The following is a 19,100-nucleotide window of genomic DNA, read 5'->3' as shown; positions in this document are numbered from 1 at the left end:
GAGAGTAAAAACTAAGGGACAGTGCCCAGGCTCTGAGTTTGAGCCTAGGACTAGCACATAAACACACAGAACACACACACAGACACACACACAGACACAAACACACAGACACACAGACACAAACACAAACACACACACAATAAATGTTATGAGGAGCCAAAAAGAAGAAAGGAAATAAAATAGATGCCGAACCAGTGTCCCTCTTGCTTTCTTGCTGGGCATCTCCCACTGTTCCTTGGGAGCCCCTGGGGCTACCAAAAGTCTTTTCATAACATTTTTTGCAAAGCCTGAAACGACAAATAGAAAGCTTCGGGCACACAGTAGGCTTTCATGAAATGTCATTCCCTTTGCTTTCTGACAAGAATCACACCAAATAAATCTGATTCCTGTCTCCCATGTGACAACCCTTCAAATACGTGGATGTAACACTTTAGTCTCCTGAGTCTACCTCTCCCTCAAGTAAACATCTGGGGCTTGCAAATATTCCTCTCAGGCATTAGTTTAAATTCTCTCCTCTATCCCACAGCAAGACCTCTGTGTTGAAGTTCATGCCTGATCAGGGGGAATACAACACAAGGAATTCCTAGGGGTAAATACTAGCAGCTAATTCTCTCTCTCTCTTTTTTTTAATTTCTTCTCACTTCATTGTATACTATTAAGTAAGCTTCTCCCTCAACCCCCTTCCACCTTTCCAGGCTTGTCTGCATTGTCGGCTGACTGGTGTGTTCTGTTGTTCAGGTTCATGCTGTTTGTGTCCTATTAAAACCATTGGCCAAAATGGAACAATTAAGGGCAAATTGCACGACACTCATCATCCCTCTCCATGTCTGGGAACATTTGCTGTGGAACAATCATTCACAGTCTTTCAGAAATGGGAGGAAACTTACAATTTTTTTTTTTTACCCAAATCCATTCCCATTTCCAAAGTAGTGAATGACAGATCCAGGTCTGAAATAAGGATTGATGTCTTCCTGTCTGGGGCTCTTTCCATGGCCCCAGGTGGAACTTGTAATAGGACAGCCCATGTACAGAAGGACTTATGTGCCTGGTTATTCTCTGCCTTGAACGTGCAATAGTCACTGTTCTAATTCTAGCCTGTTTCTAGCTAACAATATTTACAGATTTCTCTTTACAGGTTGCATTGTCTCCCATTTGCAGATGAAGAAACAGAGTTCAGAAAGGTTGCATGGCCTGCCACACAGAGTTGGAAAAGTGGCAGGACCGGATTTGTCACCCATTAAGTCCTCTGCCTCATTTAGACACAGGCTCCCTTCTCTTGGAACAATAAAACTGCCATCTTTACCCTAGGAGACATCATGATATGATACTATTAATGTAGGACATATGAGCTGGCCTCCTGTCATGTACTGAATTGTGTATCTCTCCTCTCCAAAAGGTATGCTAAAATCCTACCTCCAGGTATCTATAAATATGACTTCATCTGGGATTAGTACTTGCAGATACAATCAAATTAAGATGAGGTAAGCTGGTGCGCTCAGAATAAGAGGGGAGAGAAAAATTCAGGTACGTTTGTGTTAACAAGGGAATGAAGAGACATAGGTATGAGCTAAGGGAGACGAGAAGGACCAGCCATCACCAGATGTGAAGACAACTCAGTGAACGATACTCAGAGCAGGCATGCCTTACTGACACCTGGATGTCAGACTTACAGCCTCTAAACCATGTGAGAACTCATATCTGTTGTTTTAAACCAGTCTGGGATGCTCTGCCAGAGCAGTTCCAGCATCTCCTGTGTGCTTACTTTGGAAACAGCATATATTTTAGTACAGGAGGAATCGTTAATCTACCACTAGGAGCCTCCCTGAAGGCATAATTCCCTTTCCCTGTCTCTTGTGTCTCTCCAGTGGTCAGTTGTCTTAAAGACTTATTACTGATTTCTTTGATAAAGAGTATCTGCTTCCTGCCCTGTGCTTTCAGTGGGCTGCCATCTTGCTTTAACACTCATTTGTTTTCTCTTTTTCACTTGAGAGCAGAAGCCACTTGGGGCAAGGCCTAGATGTAGCACATCTTATGCTAGGGCTCGCCTAGTGTTTGGTACTTAACGGTGGCTTAACAACCACTCATGGAATGGCTTCTTCCTGCTTTGCTAGCAGATATTGGTCAAGAGGTTTGAAAGTTCTTGCAGCACAATACTGGAAACACCTTTTGGGTCTTGAATGTTCAGTGTAAGGCTCCTTCCAAGAAGGGGAAGCCCCTCACCTGCATCCTCCCTAATCCACTGACAAGGGTATATGTCTGTCCTTAGTAGTGAGGCTGAGAAATGTATGGGTCCTCTCAAAAAAAAAAAAGACTATGTGTACCAGGTATGAATTGAGGAAGGAACTGATACATATGAACTGAGTAGCCGACACTTTAACTGGTTCATCCCAGATAATCCTCAATGCACTGACCCAAAGAGCAGAGCCCAGAGGAGTTGAATAATGTGTCTAAGAAAAGGAGGCCAGTAGATGCGAACCCCAAGCCTTTGAGCAGTTACCTTCATAGGAGGCCTTGAATCCCAGGGAGCTGCCACTGCCATCCGTCTGGAAGAGAAGCCACATTTGGTGGTTGGTGCTGACAATGAGGTCTGGGACCGAGGTACCTGTCAGGCTGTTGGGAGATAGAGATTTAGATCCTCCTCTCTATCAGGACACCTGAATAGAATGCTAGCCAATGTATATTACCTCAGGAAGAACCTACCCAGGTCTGCCTATCTTTGAATGTGTGTTCATCAGGGTTATCTTCTGGCTCTAGTTGAGACCACTGTGGTGGGCAAAGGAGAACTAAACTGGCCTGTAAGAGCAAAGGCTCAATGCAGAGAAATCCCACAGTAGAGAGACTACATCATAATAGTAGCCTTCCTTGGCTAAGAATATTACACCTATATGTCTATGAGGCTCTGAACCATCCAGATCCTGAATGATTCTGGGCATGTGGAAAGGCTATAACAGCCCAGGTCTCAGTGGAAGATCAGAGTGTCAGAATGTAGCCCTGAGTACCACATATGGCAAAAGCAGACAGCCAAGGGGAAAGCTGCTGGCATGCACAGAGCTGCCATGTACCCTGCCCTTAAGGGACTGCTCAGCCTGCTCATTTTCCATGTGAATTCTCAGAGGATCTGGCCCAGGACTCTGTTCCTCTTGGCTGGAATGGAGATTGCTGAAGGAGGTTTTGCTATAACCAAGAGGCTACAGAGTAGTGTCTTTGTGGCACATGGTCTAGGGTCCAAGCAGGACTTGGCATTCTACCCCCATCCTCCAGATCACACACAGGGCTTCACTTACACGTAGAGAACTGTTTTCTGGTCCCCATCCTGTCCACCATCGCCCACCGTCAGGGTGTCATAGCCCCTCTCCAAATCAAACTCCTCAAAGGCCAGCTTGATCACCTGGGGAAGAGAGCACAGCATTAGGGGCTAATAGAGATAGTAAGGGTGTCTCCAGAGATCTTCAGAAATGTAGAGATGTTCCTGGCTATGTCTTAAGGTTTGGTGTCAGTGATCTTACACACACTGGCTATTCCTGTGCCCTCTGTGTGAGGGTGCAAGCCACAGCATCTTGGGGCCCTGGATCTCTCTGAAGATGTTCACGGCATATCAGGCCCATTCCAGTACCCATCACTGCCCCACTAGGAACACATCTGTCCAGTTGCAAGATGACTGGAGCCTTCCTTCACGCTTTAATGCACAGAAATCCCTGTGGGCTTGGTTGGCAATATCAGGCTATATGTGGAATGTGGAATCGCAACTTATTTTCTTTGCCCACAGGAACTGGCAGGAGGTTCTGCTAGCCTCTCCTCTCATACTCTTGTTGTAATTCTACTCCTTTTGTTGGTATATTTACTGGAGAAATGAATGTATTAGGAAGGGGGTTGTGATAAGATTTCTCCCTCTTAATTTGCCTTATTATCAACTAGGCATCTGCCATATGCCAGGCAAAGGGGTAGGGTTTCCATAAGGATCTTGACACTGTCCCTGCCTTATATGAGAAGGGGGATCTGAGAAGCAAATGGGAGAATCACAAAACTAGGTAGCAGGTGTTACAGTGGCGGATATAGAGTACAGAGAAGCCTGTCATGAAGGAGGTGATGTCACTCATGATGGCGATACTTGAGGGAATTCTGAAGACTCTGTAAGACTTCCTCAGACAAAAATGGACAACTGGGAGAGACAGCTGATGTTCTGGAAGGACTTGGGTATACAGAGACTGAGCTGTGGCAGAGAGTGACCATTCCAGAACAAATTGTTTGGGGTCTATTGATGGCAGCTTGACAAACAGTCATGGCTGTCAATTGCTTTGCTCTGGAGGCTGTCATGGCTGGGCCTAAAGTGCAACGAGGTGACTTTGAAGGTCCACAGCTAAAACAGTTCCTGCAGAGCAGAACTCAGAAGGTCTCATAGCCATCCCCTGAAAGAACTGGGCTTCTTAACCTGAGGGAGGCAAAAGCATCAGGCTGTCTAATTATACACAACTGACTGGCAGCACGAGGTGAGTGGTGAGGTTTTCATAGAGCAAGCGGGTGATGAGGAGTGGCAGTGGGATGGAGGAGGTTAACTCCTTAAGGTATTCAGGGCTTTGTGGCTGGATGCATGAGGGTTGGGATGGAGTAAGTGTGGCTATTGAGGATACTTGCAGGTTTCTGGCTTGGGGAACTGGGAAGTGAAGGGTGAACACAAAGACACTCATTCCTAATGTGTCATCGGGTCTTTCTCTCTCTTTTATCTTTACTGCTGTAGTCTAATGAAACCTTCATTCCCTGATAGGGAAGCTGAAGGTATTCCTTGGCTTTCTATGTTGCACCTCAAAGAAATGAAGAATTCTCATGGATACTACATATTTGTGACTGACGATTTCTCTGTCCAAATCAAACAGCCCAGTACCCCAAAGGTACTTTTGGGTATGTCAGCAGACTGACCCCTATCTATATCTGTGAGCCTGGCACCCTGTCTGCAGAACCCTGCTGCATGAGCCTGCAATGCAGAGAGAAACAACTCCCGGCAGAACATCAGAACATCAGGAACCCTTCAGAAGGTGTACAGGTAAACACGAGGAGGGTGAGAGCTCACTGGCTGGGAGAAAGGTCAAGGATTATCCTGGAGGAAATTGAGCCCATGCTAAGTGTAGAAGATGAAACAAAGTTCTGTGCACGTTAGGGAGGAAGCAGTCCAGGGGGAGGAAACAACTGGGGCATGGAGCAGTGTGACTTGCCTACAGACTTCTAATGAAGCTAAGGTTACTTAAGTAAGTGAGAAGCTGAGGAGGAGGTGAGGGAAATATGAGAAAAGTAGGAGGAGTCAATTATGAAAAGCTGTCTGCCAGACTAGGGATTTTTGCGTTCTGTCCTTAAGATGACTGAGAATTATGGGAGAATTATAAACAAGGCCCAACATGATAGTTCTGCTTTAGAAGCATACACACTGTGGAATGGCTGAAAACCATGAGACCAATTACTGCGCTGTAGCAAGGTCTGACCAGGGAAGACATAGAACTTCAACAGGCAGAGTCTGGCCTGGGATAATAAGATTGAATAGGAGTTTAACTGTGTGTTAGTAGACAGCATCTGGGCTGGGTTTAGTAAGGACAGGATAGAACTGAATTGCCCATAGTGAATGGGGATTCCTTGGCCTTTCTATCCAGTATGTCCTCTGTTGGCTAATGGGATCACTTGCTCAATCACGGACTATCTACAGTCCAGATGCGTAAGCATCTCATGTTCTAATCTGACACAAAAAGCAGGAACCTCCACATCTGCTTCCTAGACCTCCCTGCTTCCCATTGAGCAACCTCATCACGGAGACCAAGTTCTACACCAGGATTTTTTCAGGGCCTCCCCTTTCGCTACTGTTCCTTAGTAAATTCCTCTCAGCCTCAAGCTCCTTTGTGTCCATGTTTGCTGGCCAGCTCTTGAGGAAGGGACTCTGAATCCAGCACCTTTCCCATCCTCTGCGGTGCTATGACCCATCTGTTCACTTGTTCTTCTACTATACAATGAGGTTCTAGAGGATGGGACTGGGTCCCAGAGGGTGGGACTATACCACTGATATCTATACACATACCAGACACATGCCAGACACTTAGTATAGAGCAGGAGGACATTCACAAACCTTTCTTGATTCACAGTATTGCCAAATTCTTGATTCTCTTCAACAATTACCATCTAGAATAAAGGTGGGCCTACTTTTTCTGTTAAGGGCCAGACTGAAAATAGTTTTTAGTTTGAGGATCAGTGGTACTCCATGGCAACTTCTCTACCCTCTTCCTTAGCATGACCACCACCACACATAGCTTGAGTGGGCATTGCTGTGTTTCAATAAAACTTTATTTACAAAAATAAAGCAATGGTCTAGATTTGGCCTGGAGGCCATAGTTTTCTATCTCCTGGGCTAGGGCATCATTTGAAGCCCTTCATCATACACATGGATGGCCTTCTGTAAGACTTCTTCATTATAAGAGGTGATACCTTCAATGAAGTTAATTTAACGCTGTTCTGAGATCCTTCCACACATCAACTCCTATAAAACTCCCTATAGTCAGGTACTATGATTAGTTACATTCTACATGCTGGATAGCCCAGGCTCAGAGATGTGAGGTAGCTTGCCTAGGCTCCCACAGGGAAGTGGTAGCATGTCATTTACCCAGCTAGCCAGAGACCAGCTCTGTTACTATAAGATCATCCCAGCAAGGCCTTAGGTGTACAGGCAGGAAGACTGTGACCTCGCTGGTCAGATTTCCTGCCACCTCTGTGGCTGGATCCCAGCAAGTGCCTGGTGACTATACGCTCAACATACCATACCCTCCTCTGTGGGAAGAGGGCTGAGGTCTGTGAGGAAAAGAGGACCTGATTGCATATGGTCACTGCATCAGCCACTTCTTAGCAGACCTAGGGCAGAGGACAGCACTCACCGAACCATCTCCAAAAGGGGAGTGTGTGATTATTAGGCCTATAATGGGTAAATGCTGCTTTGAAGGGCAGAGCTCAGAGCCATAAAATGGCTTGCATCACTGGCTAGAACTGCCATGTGAACCACGCTTCAAAGCACTGGCTGTAATGGAGGGCTTCATTATGCCCAGAAGACTGCTCAAGGCTCACAGTGCCGCTGCAGCTTCTGGATGGTCCTTAGCACAAGGGACTGCTGCCCATACTTGCTTCTTCCTCGTGCCTTGGCCATTGTTTAAGGACAGGATCCTGTAATGACTACATAATTAATGTGTGGATCAATCATGTTCACAAAGCACCCTTCTGCAGCAGGAGAAACAGCAGCTTGAGAAATAGGTATGGTCACAGAGGCACATTTGTATACAACTCAGACACCCAACTCAAATCCATTAGATAAACGAATAAACAAACCCATCAACCAGGGCATAATTACAGAGCACCTGCCATGTGTGCCAAGCACTGAGTGAGCTGCTTCCTAGAAGTTATGGCCTGGCAATTCAGTGCAGCATCGAGATGCCAAGGAGAGAGTGCAGATGGTGAGTGCTGGGGCTGCTCAGAAGAGAAACTATGAAGGAAGGAAGGTGTGTGAAGGGGCCGGGTGCACTGGGCCTGGCAGCGTGGCTAAACGTGTGGGCTCTGTTCAGGCAGCGCTGATCAATGCAAAAGGGAGCAGGGAGGGCAGTTGAGTTAGAGAAGGGTATGTGGTCTGCATAGGGGCCAAGCAGGGAGAGCTAGTGACCTGGATGGTCAAGTTCATAGGCAGCTATGGCTCAGCGTGAAGGGAAGACTTGGGGCAGAGAGACTTGGTAGAAGCTGGCGCAGGGTCCAAGGGAAGGAGTTTGAGTCTGTATTCTTGGCAAAAAGTGGTTAGGGGAGGGCTGGCTGGAAACCAGGCTCTTCGGGATGCAGCTATCTGTCCTGAGAGTCATCTAGGATGGAGGGGGACCAGGGTGGATGTACTCCAGCCCCTGGGGGACCATCTCCCTGATCTGCTGTCCAGCATCTGCAAAAGGCAGGCTTCTATGTCTCGCCAGCCTGTACCCAAGATTTGGATGAGCTGCCAGAGATCCAGCAGTTCAGGGAATTTTCAGCAGGGAGGGACAGAGAACATAATCTAAACTGAATCTGCTTTTATGTAATAAGTGCCTTTGTACAATAGCTTTCTAATCTGGCTGACCTCTGTGGTCCATGCTCCACTCTGCCAAAGGTCAGGAGGGTACACCCTCACCCCGCCATCCAAAGCAGGTCTGCACAGTGTGCTCTTGAGATATGAAGCTGAAGACTGAATTTTTAGGGGTCTGAGGAGAGGGGCCTCTGGCAACTTCTCCCAGGAACTAGGAACTTACTGGGACTTTACTCATGACATCATTACATCTGGTGATCTTAAGAGTAGTGAGCTCTTCCATTCAGCCACTGCCTCATGGCTGGCTTAGGCTGTGTGTGTGTGTGTGTGTGTGTGTGTGTGTGTGTGTGTGTGTGTGTGTGTGTATGTGTGTGTGTGTGTGTGTGTGGCGGGGAAGGGGCGCGGGGAGGGGGCGCGGGGAGGGGGCGCGGGGAGGGGGCGCGGGGAGGTGTCTATAGCATGGCTGCCATTCTCCGAGGCCTTAGTCTGGAGGAGTTGTTACAGGAGGTGGGGGAGGGGAGATGTGGATATACAGAACACAAGGTAGTGTGATGATTGCTGAGACAGGATGCTCAAGGATGGGATAAACATGAAGAGGAAAAGCACAATCCTGGTTAGGAAGTGGCAGGGGAGGGGGGCGCATGTCCTAGCAACAAGGAAATGTTTGCAGGGACACTAGGAACTAGTCCCACTTCTTGGGGGTGGAAGAATGGCATTCTGTGGTGTGACATGGAGATAACTGTATAAGAGAAAGGAATCTGTGGAGTGTGTGTGTGTGTGTGTGTGTGTGTGTGTGTGTGTGTGTATGTGTAAGGGGACAGAATGGAGAGGCCTGAGTGTGAATGTTGAATGAATAAGCAAGTGAACCACTGAACCAACAAATGTGTCCCTGACATTGGCACTAGCCAGTAATCTCCTAGTTGGAGAGATGTTTCTCTGTTCTGCAAGTCTATTGTGGGTAGAGTAGCCCTGGTGATCTACAAACAGTGAGTAATTACAACAATATCTTTCACTTTGAATTTCAAGGAAGGGCTTCCGGTTTTCCTCCTTTCCATGCCTCCCTCTATCCTCCTTCCTATCTTCATTCTCACTTCCCTTTTTTGGGGGGGGTACTGGGGATCGAACCCAGGACATTGCACTTGCTAGGCAAGCGCCTTGCCACTGAGCTACATCCCAGGCCTCACTTCCTTTTGCTCTATCTTTCTTATATCATTTTTTCCCTTCTTCTTTTCTACCCCAGGTGGATTGGCTTTCCTGTTTCAGATCCTAGGTGTAGTGCTGATACTGAGGTGCCACAAATTAACCATGGGCTGAATGACCCTAACCAGATGGGGCCCCCAATCCTGGTGGGGGCTCAAGCCCAGTGTGGGAGGAAGCATGTCTTGGAGCTCCTCCTCCATCCATTACTGACACAAGAAAGCCTCTGTGGAACTCCTTTGCTGAGCACTGAGATAACTCTGGCAGAAATAAACGTAAAGCCATGTGTCTTGGCTGCTCACAGAGAATAGATGCTAAACACTGTCCAATGGATGGGCACACAAAGAGAAGGTGCTGTCAGAATCCTGTAGAACAGATCAAGGATGAAGACCTGTTGGGGACCAAAGGCTGCTCAGAAGAATGGCTGTAAGACCATATCTCTCAGGGTGGATAGAAACTTGCTTGGAGAATGAAAGGTATAAGAGCAGGTCCCTCCCTCCCCCTGAGATCTAAAAGGGCCCAGTATGTCTACGAACCTGAGGTGGGCAGTCCCCCCATGCTTTGCTGGGGACCACAGCTTGGCTAATCAGAGCCAGTGAGGTGCTATCTAAAAATGAAGGAGCCAAGCAATGGTTCCAAAAAGGGGTTAACTCCACAAAGCCTTGGAAGCCACAGTCTTTAGCGCCCAGGTATTTCTGATGATCAGACAAGATTGGGGAATGTCATGTAAGCAGATATACACCCTCCACCCTAGTATGAGATAATGCTATAAAAACTAAGATAGCCCCAATGCCCAAGAAGGGGTTGGCATTTTCTAGTAATGTTGCAGTCAAGCTGGAGGTGGAGGCTTTGCTGAGAGAAAGCCCACACTACCTGGTCTATTTTCTCTTTCCCATACGTTTACAGAGCATGCAGGAGGATAGAGTGGATGTTTTTGTTTGTTCCTAGTTTACTGGGTAGAATTATACCCTTCTCCTACCTCCCCAGTATGACTGAGCTCTTGACCCCAAAGAGGACCCACAGAACCCATGGGTGCTCCATTCCTGCTTCGATTGGTGTGTTTGGGGGGGGGGTGGAAGAGGGCCATGAGGGCACCAGTCCTGGGGCTTGAACTCAGGGCCTGGGTACTGTCCCTGAGCTGTTTTGCACAAGGCAAGTGCTCTACCACTTGAGTTACAGCTCCACTTCTGGCTTTTGGGTGGTTGATTAGGGAGTCTCATTGGACTTTCTTACTGGGGCTGGCTTTGAACCATGATCCTCAGATCTCAGCCTCTTGACTAGCTAGGATTATAGGCGTGAGCCACCGGCACCTAACTCATATTTTCCTCTTGGTTCCGATTGGTTCAAGATAGAAAGTACTAATTCATCACCCACTGGCTTACTGAAAAAGGATGCATCATGAAGTCACTTGATAGAGTGTTGAATAAGTCCCTTACCTTCCTCCGTTCCACACACTCAGCTACCATGTCCCATCCCAACCACAAACTCTCATCCATCTCCTCCTCCACATCTCCACAGCCCTGGTTGACAGCCATAGCTTTCCTGCTGGACTGACTGCTTCAGTCTGCTACCTGGAGTTGCTCCCCAGGACCTTCCTCTTTTTTGCCAGTCCTGGGACTTGAACTCAGGGTCTAGACACTGTCCTGGAGCCCTTTCAAGGCTAGTGCTCTACCACTTGAGCCACAGCCCCACTGCTGGCTTTTTCCGTGTATGTGATACCAAGGAATCGAACCCAGGCTTGGTGTATGCTAGGCAAGCACCCTACCAGCAGGCCACATTCCAGGCCCCCTCAGGGCCTTCTTTTAACAACTTAAGACTTTTGGGCTTTGCCTTGGCTTCTGAAGACAGCATGACCTTTACCTTTCCCAACCCAATCTAGGGCTGCTGGTCCCAGTGCTTCCTGTCTCTGAGGCACAGGTCTATCCAACAGCACAGCATGACACAGACCTAAGTGTGTGGCAAACGAGCCACAGAGACTGGGTTTGAATCCCAGCCTGGCCACTTACTGTTTCTGTACAATGGTTGCTTCCAAACTTTCACCTATCCACTGACTGGATCTTCATCCATCAAATTGGGCTGTCAGAACCTAATCCACTGTGCTACTATGAGAAGGAAATCAAGCCATTTGTCTAGAGGGATTAGCGCAGTGGTTGGCACAATAGAAAGGCATACTATAAAAACCATCATTGTTATTTGTAACAGTCGAACCATCAGCCTTAAGATCTTCTGTGCCAAGCACACAGGCTCATCACGATCTGGATCCTGCTTACCCTTCTGGTCTAGTCATATTAAATTATTTACAGTTCTTAAGAGGCTGTCCCAAACCTCAGTGCCTTTGCGAGTGTGTCCACTTTGAGACACTGCTTTCCAAGCCTATTCATCCATCACATTCCATCTCAAACATTACCTCTTATGAAAAACTCCCTTGACCTTCCAGTTAGTGAGTTTTCCATCCATATTCATTAGGCCTTGTTGGTACTCTAGTTTTTATTTTGTAGGCCTATCTTTTCTCCCCTGAGCTCCTCCCCTGAGGAGGTTGTATACGCAATCAGTGAACCAATGGATGTTCATTCTACCCTCAAGGGTAGAGGCTGTATTTAGTGTCTGTGAACCAATGAACATTCATCCCATAGACATGGTGATCTTAGAGAGACTGATTTTTGAGGAAGGAGATACCCTAGGGGTTGGTGAGACAGGATCCATCTGTGTCACCCTTATGGACATGCCACCTGAAATGAGTCAAGATCTCAGAACCTTCTCCCCAACTGTATACAAGAGGAAGCTCCTATGCTTTGACCTAGACTTGGTTATAGCTTACCACCTCTCGCCTTCTCCTGTGAGTGTTTCTTGGCTTCTCTTCTGACTCTGTTAGGATGAGGCTCTAGGAGACCTGGGCTGCCTCAGTATTTCCTGAAACCCTACTCCCAGGATGTACCAAGATGTGCAGACAGGCACATCACGAGGTGTGCCCAACAAAGGGACAGGCTTCTAAAGCCTCAGCTGCTGTGGCACATAGCACTAGTGGTGGACACTAACCACACATTGGACAGATAGTTTACACCTATGGGAATCTATCAAATTGTTCCTCAGAGACTTCTCAGGATTGGTGTACACTCCTCTGTATACTATACCTTCAAGTTCAAAAGGAAGGGGAGACAAGCATCTGTGAAATTTTCAAGTTAGAACCCTCGAGTGTATAACTTAATAAGTTTATGCTAGTCAGTCCTTCTGGTCTACCTTCCATCCCTACCCTGTCCCAATGTGAATGATGACAAACAAAAAGATAGTTTTATAAGTTTTATACAATGCAAGTAAGTTCTTCTTGTAAAAAATGCTGTGCTGAGCAGTCATTGTAGCCTTAGGCACTTCAACCAAAGGATTTTGAGTTGTTGAGTAAAGTTTAAAAATTAAAAAGGATTTTGACAAAGTATTACTATGGATGGCATTATTCTTCCTCAAATTCCTATGCTGCAGCCTGAGTGGACTGCATGACTCAATTTGAAGGGAGGTCATTAAGGTTAAATGAGGTGATGAGTCTGGGGCCATAATGAGCATGGCCAGGAGAACTTATGAGTTGAGGAGGACCCCCGAGAGAACTCTCGCACACCTTGGGCACACAGAAAGGTCATGGGAGGACACCGAGAGCAGGTGGCCCTCTGCAGTCAGGAAGACAGCCCTCACCAGAAACCAAACCCGCCAGCATCTTGACCAAAATGGGGAAAGTAAATAAATGTCTATTGGTTATGCCAAACACCTGCTGTGGTATTTTGTTACAGAAGTCAGGAAAAACTAAAGTAATAAAAAATATTCAGAGTCCAAAACATAAAGCTCCGTAACTCAGCACATAAATCTGCTTTGGGTCTTCCTGGTGGAGAAGAGGACAGGACTTTAGTAAGACACCCTGGAATAAAGAAGGGTAGGTAGGAGCTGGAAGGCAACCTGTCTGCCTCTTACCCACATTGCTATTCTGTGGATGGACCTAGAGGCTGAGTCAAAGTGGGCCTTGAGACTGAGGGGGGAAGCTTCTCCTGAGTCTCTGTATACAGCTGTGGGTCTCCAACAAAGGTTCAGGCCTTCATGTCATTGGGTAGTTTAAAATCTTTATACTGAGAATATAGTCTGGGAGGGTTTGGCGGACACTGCCCCAGTACAAGGCAGAAGCAAATGAACATTTTCTTTGAAAGAAACTACTATCTCTACCACCTTCTGCCCAAGTGTCGAAGAATCCCCACAGTTCATGACCAAAGACAAACCAAAGTCAAAAATTACATACATTGAACTATGAAAGGGAAAAACATACCAGAGAATCATACTTGTGAAAACTTCAGATACTGGAATTTATTCAAAATGGAAGATCAGTAAGTTTTGTATAATCAAGAAATTAAGTAAAGATCTGAAGTAAAGATGTATGGGCAAAGAATAAGATACTATAAAATACGACTAAGGACATTTGACAAATAACATGACACTAAAGAGGACAAAAAATTACATTTGAAACAAAAATAAATCTTTAGAAAATAAGTTTAACAAAGGTTAGATATAGCTGAATGGTGAATAAGTGAATGGGAGTGGGGAGGAGAGAAAACATGAGAGAGACTAAGAAACATGGACGTCAAGATGAGAAAGATCAGACTTCTGTGAGAAGAGAAAAAATAAAGGAGAAGCAGCAGGATAAATGGCTAGAGATTTTTCACAAGCTAATGACATTTACCATTGATATATTTGAGAAGCTTAATGAATTTAGACAGGATAAGTTAGAAAGAAAAGAAAAAGGCCCTATAGCTAGATCTGTCAGTAAAACTGCAGAACATAGGGGACAAGGAATCAGACAGACAGCACACAAAAGACTGACAACAACCAGACAGGCAGTGGACATCAGAAGACATTGGAGCAGCATCTCCATGTGCAGAGAACATGACCATTAACCCAGTCAAATGTCCAGGGAATACTGGTATTCTCTCATGAATGGAGTGGATGGGAGGGGGAGCTTTAAGCAATGAGAATTGAGAAAGTTTGCCATCAACAGCAAAACAAAAACAAAAACAAAACAAAACAAAATCTTCAAAAGCATACACTTTGAGCAGTAAGGTTATTTCCAGGAGTAGGACAGATATGGAAGAAAGAATGGTAGATTTAAAACAATCTGGTAAATAGTTTTATTAAACAAAATAATTTGTGAAAAGTGTAGTAACATGAAAATATACACTTATAGATATACACATACGAATATACACATCTCATTGTACAGTGGAAAATTAAAGTCATAGTGTATAAAATTCCATGAATTTTTAGGAAAATACAAAATTTATATTGAATTATAAATATTAAAATTTCTTGGATATTTTATTGTATTCCTAAAAGAAGAGAAGTATATTGCTTAGATGTGCTGCGTTCTCTAGTGGAAAGATAAGACTATTAGACTGGACTTTAAAAAATCCAGCCATACTGGATGCTGTTGCCTTATAAATGTAATCTTAACTTCTAAAGAAGCTGAGATCTGAGGACTGAGGTTCAAAGCCTGCACAGGCAAAAAAAAGTACATAGTACTCTTTTCTCCATTTAGCTATCATAAAGCCAAAAGTGAAGATGTGGCTCAAAGAGTAAAGAATTAGCTTTCAGTGAAAAATCTCAAGCCGGCACAAGGTCCTGAGTTCAAGCCCCAGTACTAACACACACACACACACACACACACACACACACACACACCACAAACATACACACCACATACACACATGCATGCACGCACACGTGAGCCCAATAAAAATCTAAGTCATCCAGCCACACACACAGCACATATAAAGCATAAGGAAGCAAAAGGTTTGTAATAAGAGAATAGTAAAATTTATTAAGGATCACAAGTAACAGCTACTTGGAAAAATATTTAATGTGAAAAATATTACCATAGATGAAAGAGGGACAGCTGGCATACTAGGTAAATACATACTTTTCAACTTATATATTCTAATAAGAGTCTCAAAATATAAAAATCAACAGAACATCCATAGAATAACAGACAAATGTGATATCATATTAATACTCCTCCCTCTGAAGTGAATAGATTTAGAAAACAAAAATGAGTGAACATATAAAAGATATAAACATACTCAACAAGTTAATATATATGATGTACGCACATCTACATGTATAGTACATATATTTATACAAAGCTACAAAATACACCCTTTATTTTTTCAATTATATATAAAATATAGGTGAAAAGTGCCGGGAATTTAGCCTAGCAGCAGAGTACTTGCCTAGCATGAAGACCTGGGTTCGATTCTTTGGTTACCATAGCCAGAAGTGGTACTGTGGTTCAAGCGATAGAGCTCTAGCCTTGAGAAAGCTCAAGGACAGCGCCTAGGCCTTGAGCTCAAACCCCAGGACCAGAAAAAAAATATACATATATGTAAAAATGACCCTTTCTGTTCCAAAAAATCTCAATAAATATCCATTTATACAAATATAAACAGGGCTCTCTAGCTACTAGCTTTATAATCACTAACAGAAGGGTAGAGAAAATCATTGTCAAGAAACTTATATGTGCTCTAAACTATTCATGGTTGAAAGATGAAACAGTAAAATTGAAAGAATATTTTACCCCAGGCCTGGAGAGGATGAGTCTCAGATCTGGGAAGATATTATATTAAAAATATAAGCAAAATTCAGGGGGAAAACCCACAACAGAAATATTATACATAAAAATCTGTAGGGCCTGTTGTGCTGTTCTACCCAAGGGGCTCAGATTGGAAGGATCATGTTTTAAATTCATAAGACTCCATCTAAACAAATAAAACAAACATGTGCATGCTTACTATCTCAGCTGTCTGGAAAGTCTAGGAAGGAATATCATAGTACAGGCTGGCCAGGACACAAATGTGAAATCTTATTAAAATAATAACTGATACAAAAAGGGCTGGTGGCCTGGCTCCAGTAGTAAAGTACCTTCCTGAGTCCCTGTAAACATCAAAAAAGAAGGTCGAGAAGTGAAGCCAAGGTAGTTCTCAGAGGAAAATGTATAGCCTTAGCTGTTTAAGTGGGATAATAATGGATTGAGCACGACAATTAAGATGCTAGAACGAGCCCAAGTGACACATAATAAGAGCATAATAAGCAGAAATGAAGAAAACAATGATATGGAACAGTAACAAAGCTAAAACTAGTTAATTGAAAAGACTAACTAATGTGAAGGTTGTGACAACACTGGTATGAAAATGATACAAGTAAGAGACTCACAAGGAAAAAGAAACACACTAATAGTGGGTATCACAAATCTAGAATAGCATGCACAACTTATTCCCAATAATCGTATAAACATAGTAAAATGTACTCAAATCAATTTTCAGATGGCCTGAACTATCGTTAGTCACAACATTTATTAAGTATATAATCTTCCAACAAAGGAAACACCAAATTAAGATAGTTTTGCTGAAAAATTCCGCAAAACTATCAAGGCAAAAGTTGTGCAGCCACAAGCTTTATAATCACTAACTGAAGGATAGAGAGATTTGTTGTCTAGAAAGTGGAAAGCATTCATGGCTGAAAGATGATGAAGTGATGGAAACTGAAAAAAATATTCACCCTAGGGCAGGACAGGCAGCTCAGTGACAGCACCTAAAAAGATGTCCACATCAATGATTTGACTACAACGATTGTGCTACAGGCTCTATTCTGATGAAAGAAGACAGACACATAGATAGGAAGAAACAAAACCATCATTCCTTGAAGCTAATAACTGTCTATATAGAGGTACAGAATCCATATAAAATATTGAAATATACATATAAAAGTGCAAAATCAATTACATCTCTGAGTATCATCAAGAAACAAGCGACACAAGCTAAAAGATATGACTTACTATAGCAATAAGACATATAGAATATTTAGAAGTCAACATACATGAGATCTGTAATGGAAAACCAATTGTAGAAGCTTATCAAAGCCACAAATGCAGCTCTGCAAGAAGACAGAGAGGGATATGATAATCACAGACTAGGAGACCCAGCATCATAAAGATGTACACTCTTCAGTTGATTTGTAGTTTTGATATAATTAAAGATGAAGATCCAAACAGAATCAAGGTTGTGGACCTTGATATAAAATTGGAAAGTAAAATATCATGTAACCCTTTTACTAATTACAATAAAAATAAATAAAAGAAAAAAAAGAAAAAAAATTGGAAAGTAAGAACAAAAGACACAGAAACAACAACAAAAAACTAAATAAGAAATAAAGATGCTAAAAAGATACATGTAACAGTGTAAAACTACACACATCACAGATAAATTCTGAGTGACGTTGATTTAGAATACAGTACGTACAACATGATCACATTTATATGGAGCTCAACTATGTGTATTCCAACTATGTGCATTTAGGGATACAAGTACAATGGAAAGTGAAGGTAAGTACACCAGGGTTGATAAGTTACCTTGGATTGTGCATAGAATGGAACTGAGGTCTCTGTGTTTCCTTTTTCCTTTTCTCAGGTGATGGATATACATATATTTACTTTTTTGGGGGGTGGGGGTCATGGGGCTTGAACTTGGACCGGATGCTAAGCTCTTCAGCTCAAGGCTACTGCTGTACCACGTTGTGCCACAGCACCATTTCTGGTTTTCTAGTGTTAAATTGGGTATAAGAGTCTTGGACTTCCATGCCTGGGCTGGCTTTGAACAGTGATCCTCAGATCTCAGCCTCCTAGGGTTATAGACGTGAGCCACCAGCACCTGGCATAAATGTGGTTTTTTTCTTGCTTTACTGTCACAAATGCAATTTTAAAGGAATGGTCTGCACAGATGCTACTGGCACAGACTCTGGGTTTGAAATGCTTTGTAGACGACTTGTCCCCAAGCAGCCCACAGGACCCTCCCCATCCATCCAAGCTTACCTTGGCAGGGTTGAGCGCTGTGATGATCCACACACAGTGTGCGTTGTTGTCATACTGAATGGGGAAATTGGGGGAGGTGATGATGCCTGAGGGGCCTCGAAGGTGGGCATCACACATTCGAGCTACAGAGAGGAGATAGACATGCCTTTTAGTTTAGACCAACTCTGTTCCCATTCTCACCTCTTCTCAAAGCCCACAGGAGACAGAATGTGTACAGCCTTCACTGTAAGAAGTAACCCGCCTCCTTCTTCCTTTTCCTACAGCTCCCAGCATGCTTAGTGGGAAATCACAGTGCTTGGTGCATAAGGACAGAGTAGGCAGGTCTGTACACCCTGTCCTGATGTCCTGTGGTGAGTTTCCACAGAGGGTTGAGAAATTCCTTAAGCCAACACCCCACGTCTCATATCCAGAACTCTACCCTTATACTCCCAACTGCACTGCAGTCAAGCAGCTGTCTTCACCAATAGGGTATAGACACCACCATTCATCCCTGTCTTATAACTAGGTGCGTTTCAGGCACCTACAGACTTGCTGGCAGCCTGTTCCTTGTTCTGCTCATCTTCTCATGCTTCCCTGTTTGTACTCCTCTATCTACCAGCCCAGAAACCTGACCTCTTCCAAAGGCCCTGCCAACCTTCAGGCCCTTCTGCTATAGCCTCACAAGCCTCCTTAAGGAGAATCTTAGGATTTCCTTGTCAAAGCCACCCTGTGAGATTCCTAATGCCTGAGCCCAAAGAGACCATGGAGGCTTTCAACTCAGCCCAGTACCAGCAATAAGGATTCTGTGCTGTTCTACCATTTCCCATATCCTTCCCCACAAGCTGCTCATGCCTGAAACAGGCTTTTGACTGGAAGCATGAAAACTTAAGGTGAATTAGAAGAGGTGCTCTACTCAAGTAGATATAAAGTGTTATCAATCACAGCTTAATCTAATTAAGCTCTTTAAAATAGCTTCTA

General features: G+C 44.2%; 1 protein-coding gene across 3 annotated transcripts in view; it reads right to left on the bottom strand.

The window, feature by feature from the left end:
• The window catches only part of Csmd2 (CUB and Sushi multiple domains 2), a 501,465-nt gene that overhangs the window by 223,516 nt on the left and 258,849 nt on the right, over window positions 1-19,100 (bottom strand). For all 3 annotated transcript variants that reach the window (XM_090335284.1, XM_090335282.1, XM_090335283.1), the window contains 3 exons: window positions 18,144-18,265; window positions 3,285-3,388; window positions 2,498-2,610 (listed from right to left, as the gene is read on the bottom strand). In XM_090335284.1, the coding sequence (XP_090191410.1) occupies window positions 2,498-2,610; window positions 3,285-3,388; window positions 18,144-18,265 (339 nt within the window). The remainder of the gene's footprint in view (window positions 1-2,497; window positions 2,611-3,284; window positions 3,389-18,143; window positions 18,266-19,100) is intronic.

Source organism: Megascapheus bottae, chromosome 6 (assembly GCF_031878675.1).
Source record: "Megascapheus bottae isolate mThoBot1 chromosome 6, mThoBot2.hap1, whole genome shotgun sequence".
Lineage (NCBI taxonomy): Eukaryota > Metazoa > Chordata > Mammalia > Rodentia > Geomyidae > Megascapheus > Megascapheus bottae.
This window is presented reverse-complemented; position numbering and strand designations above follow the sequence as displayed.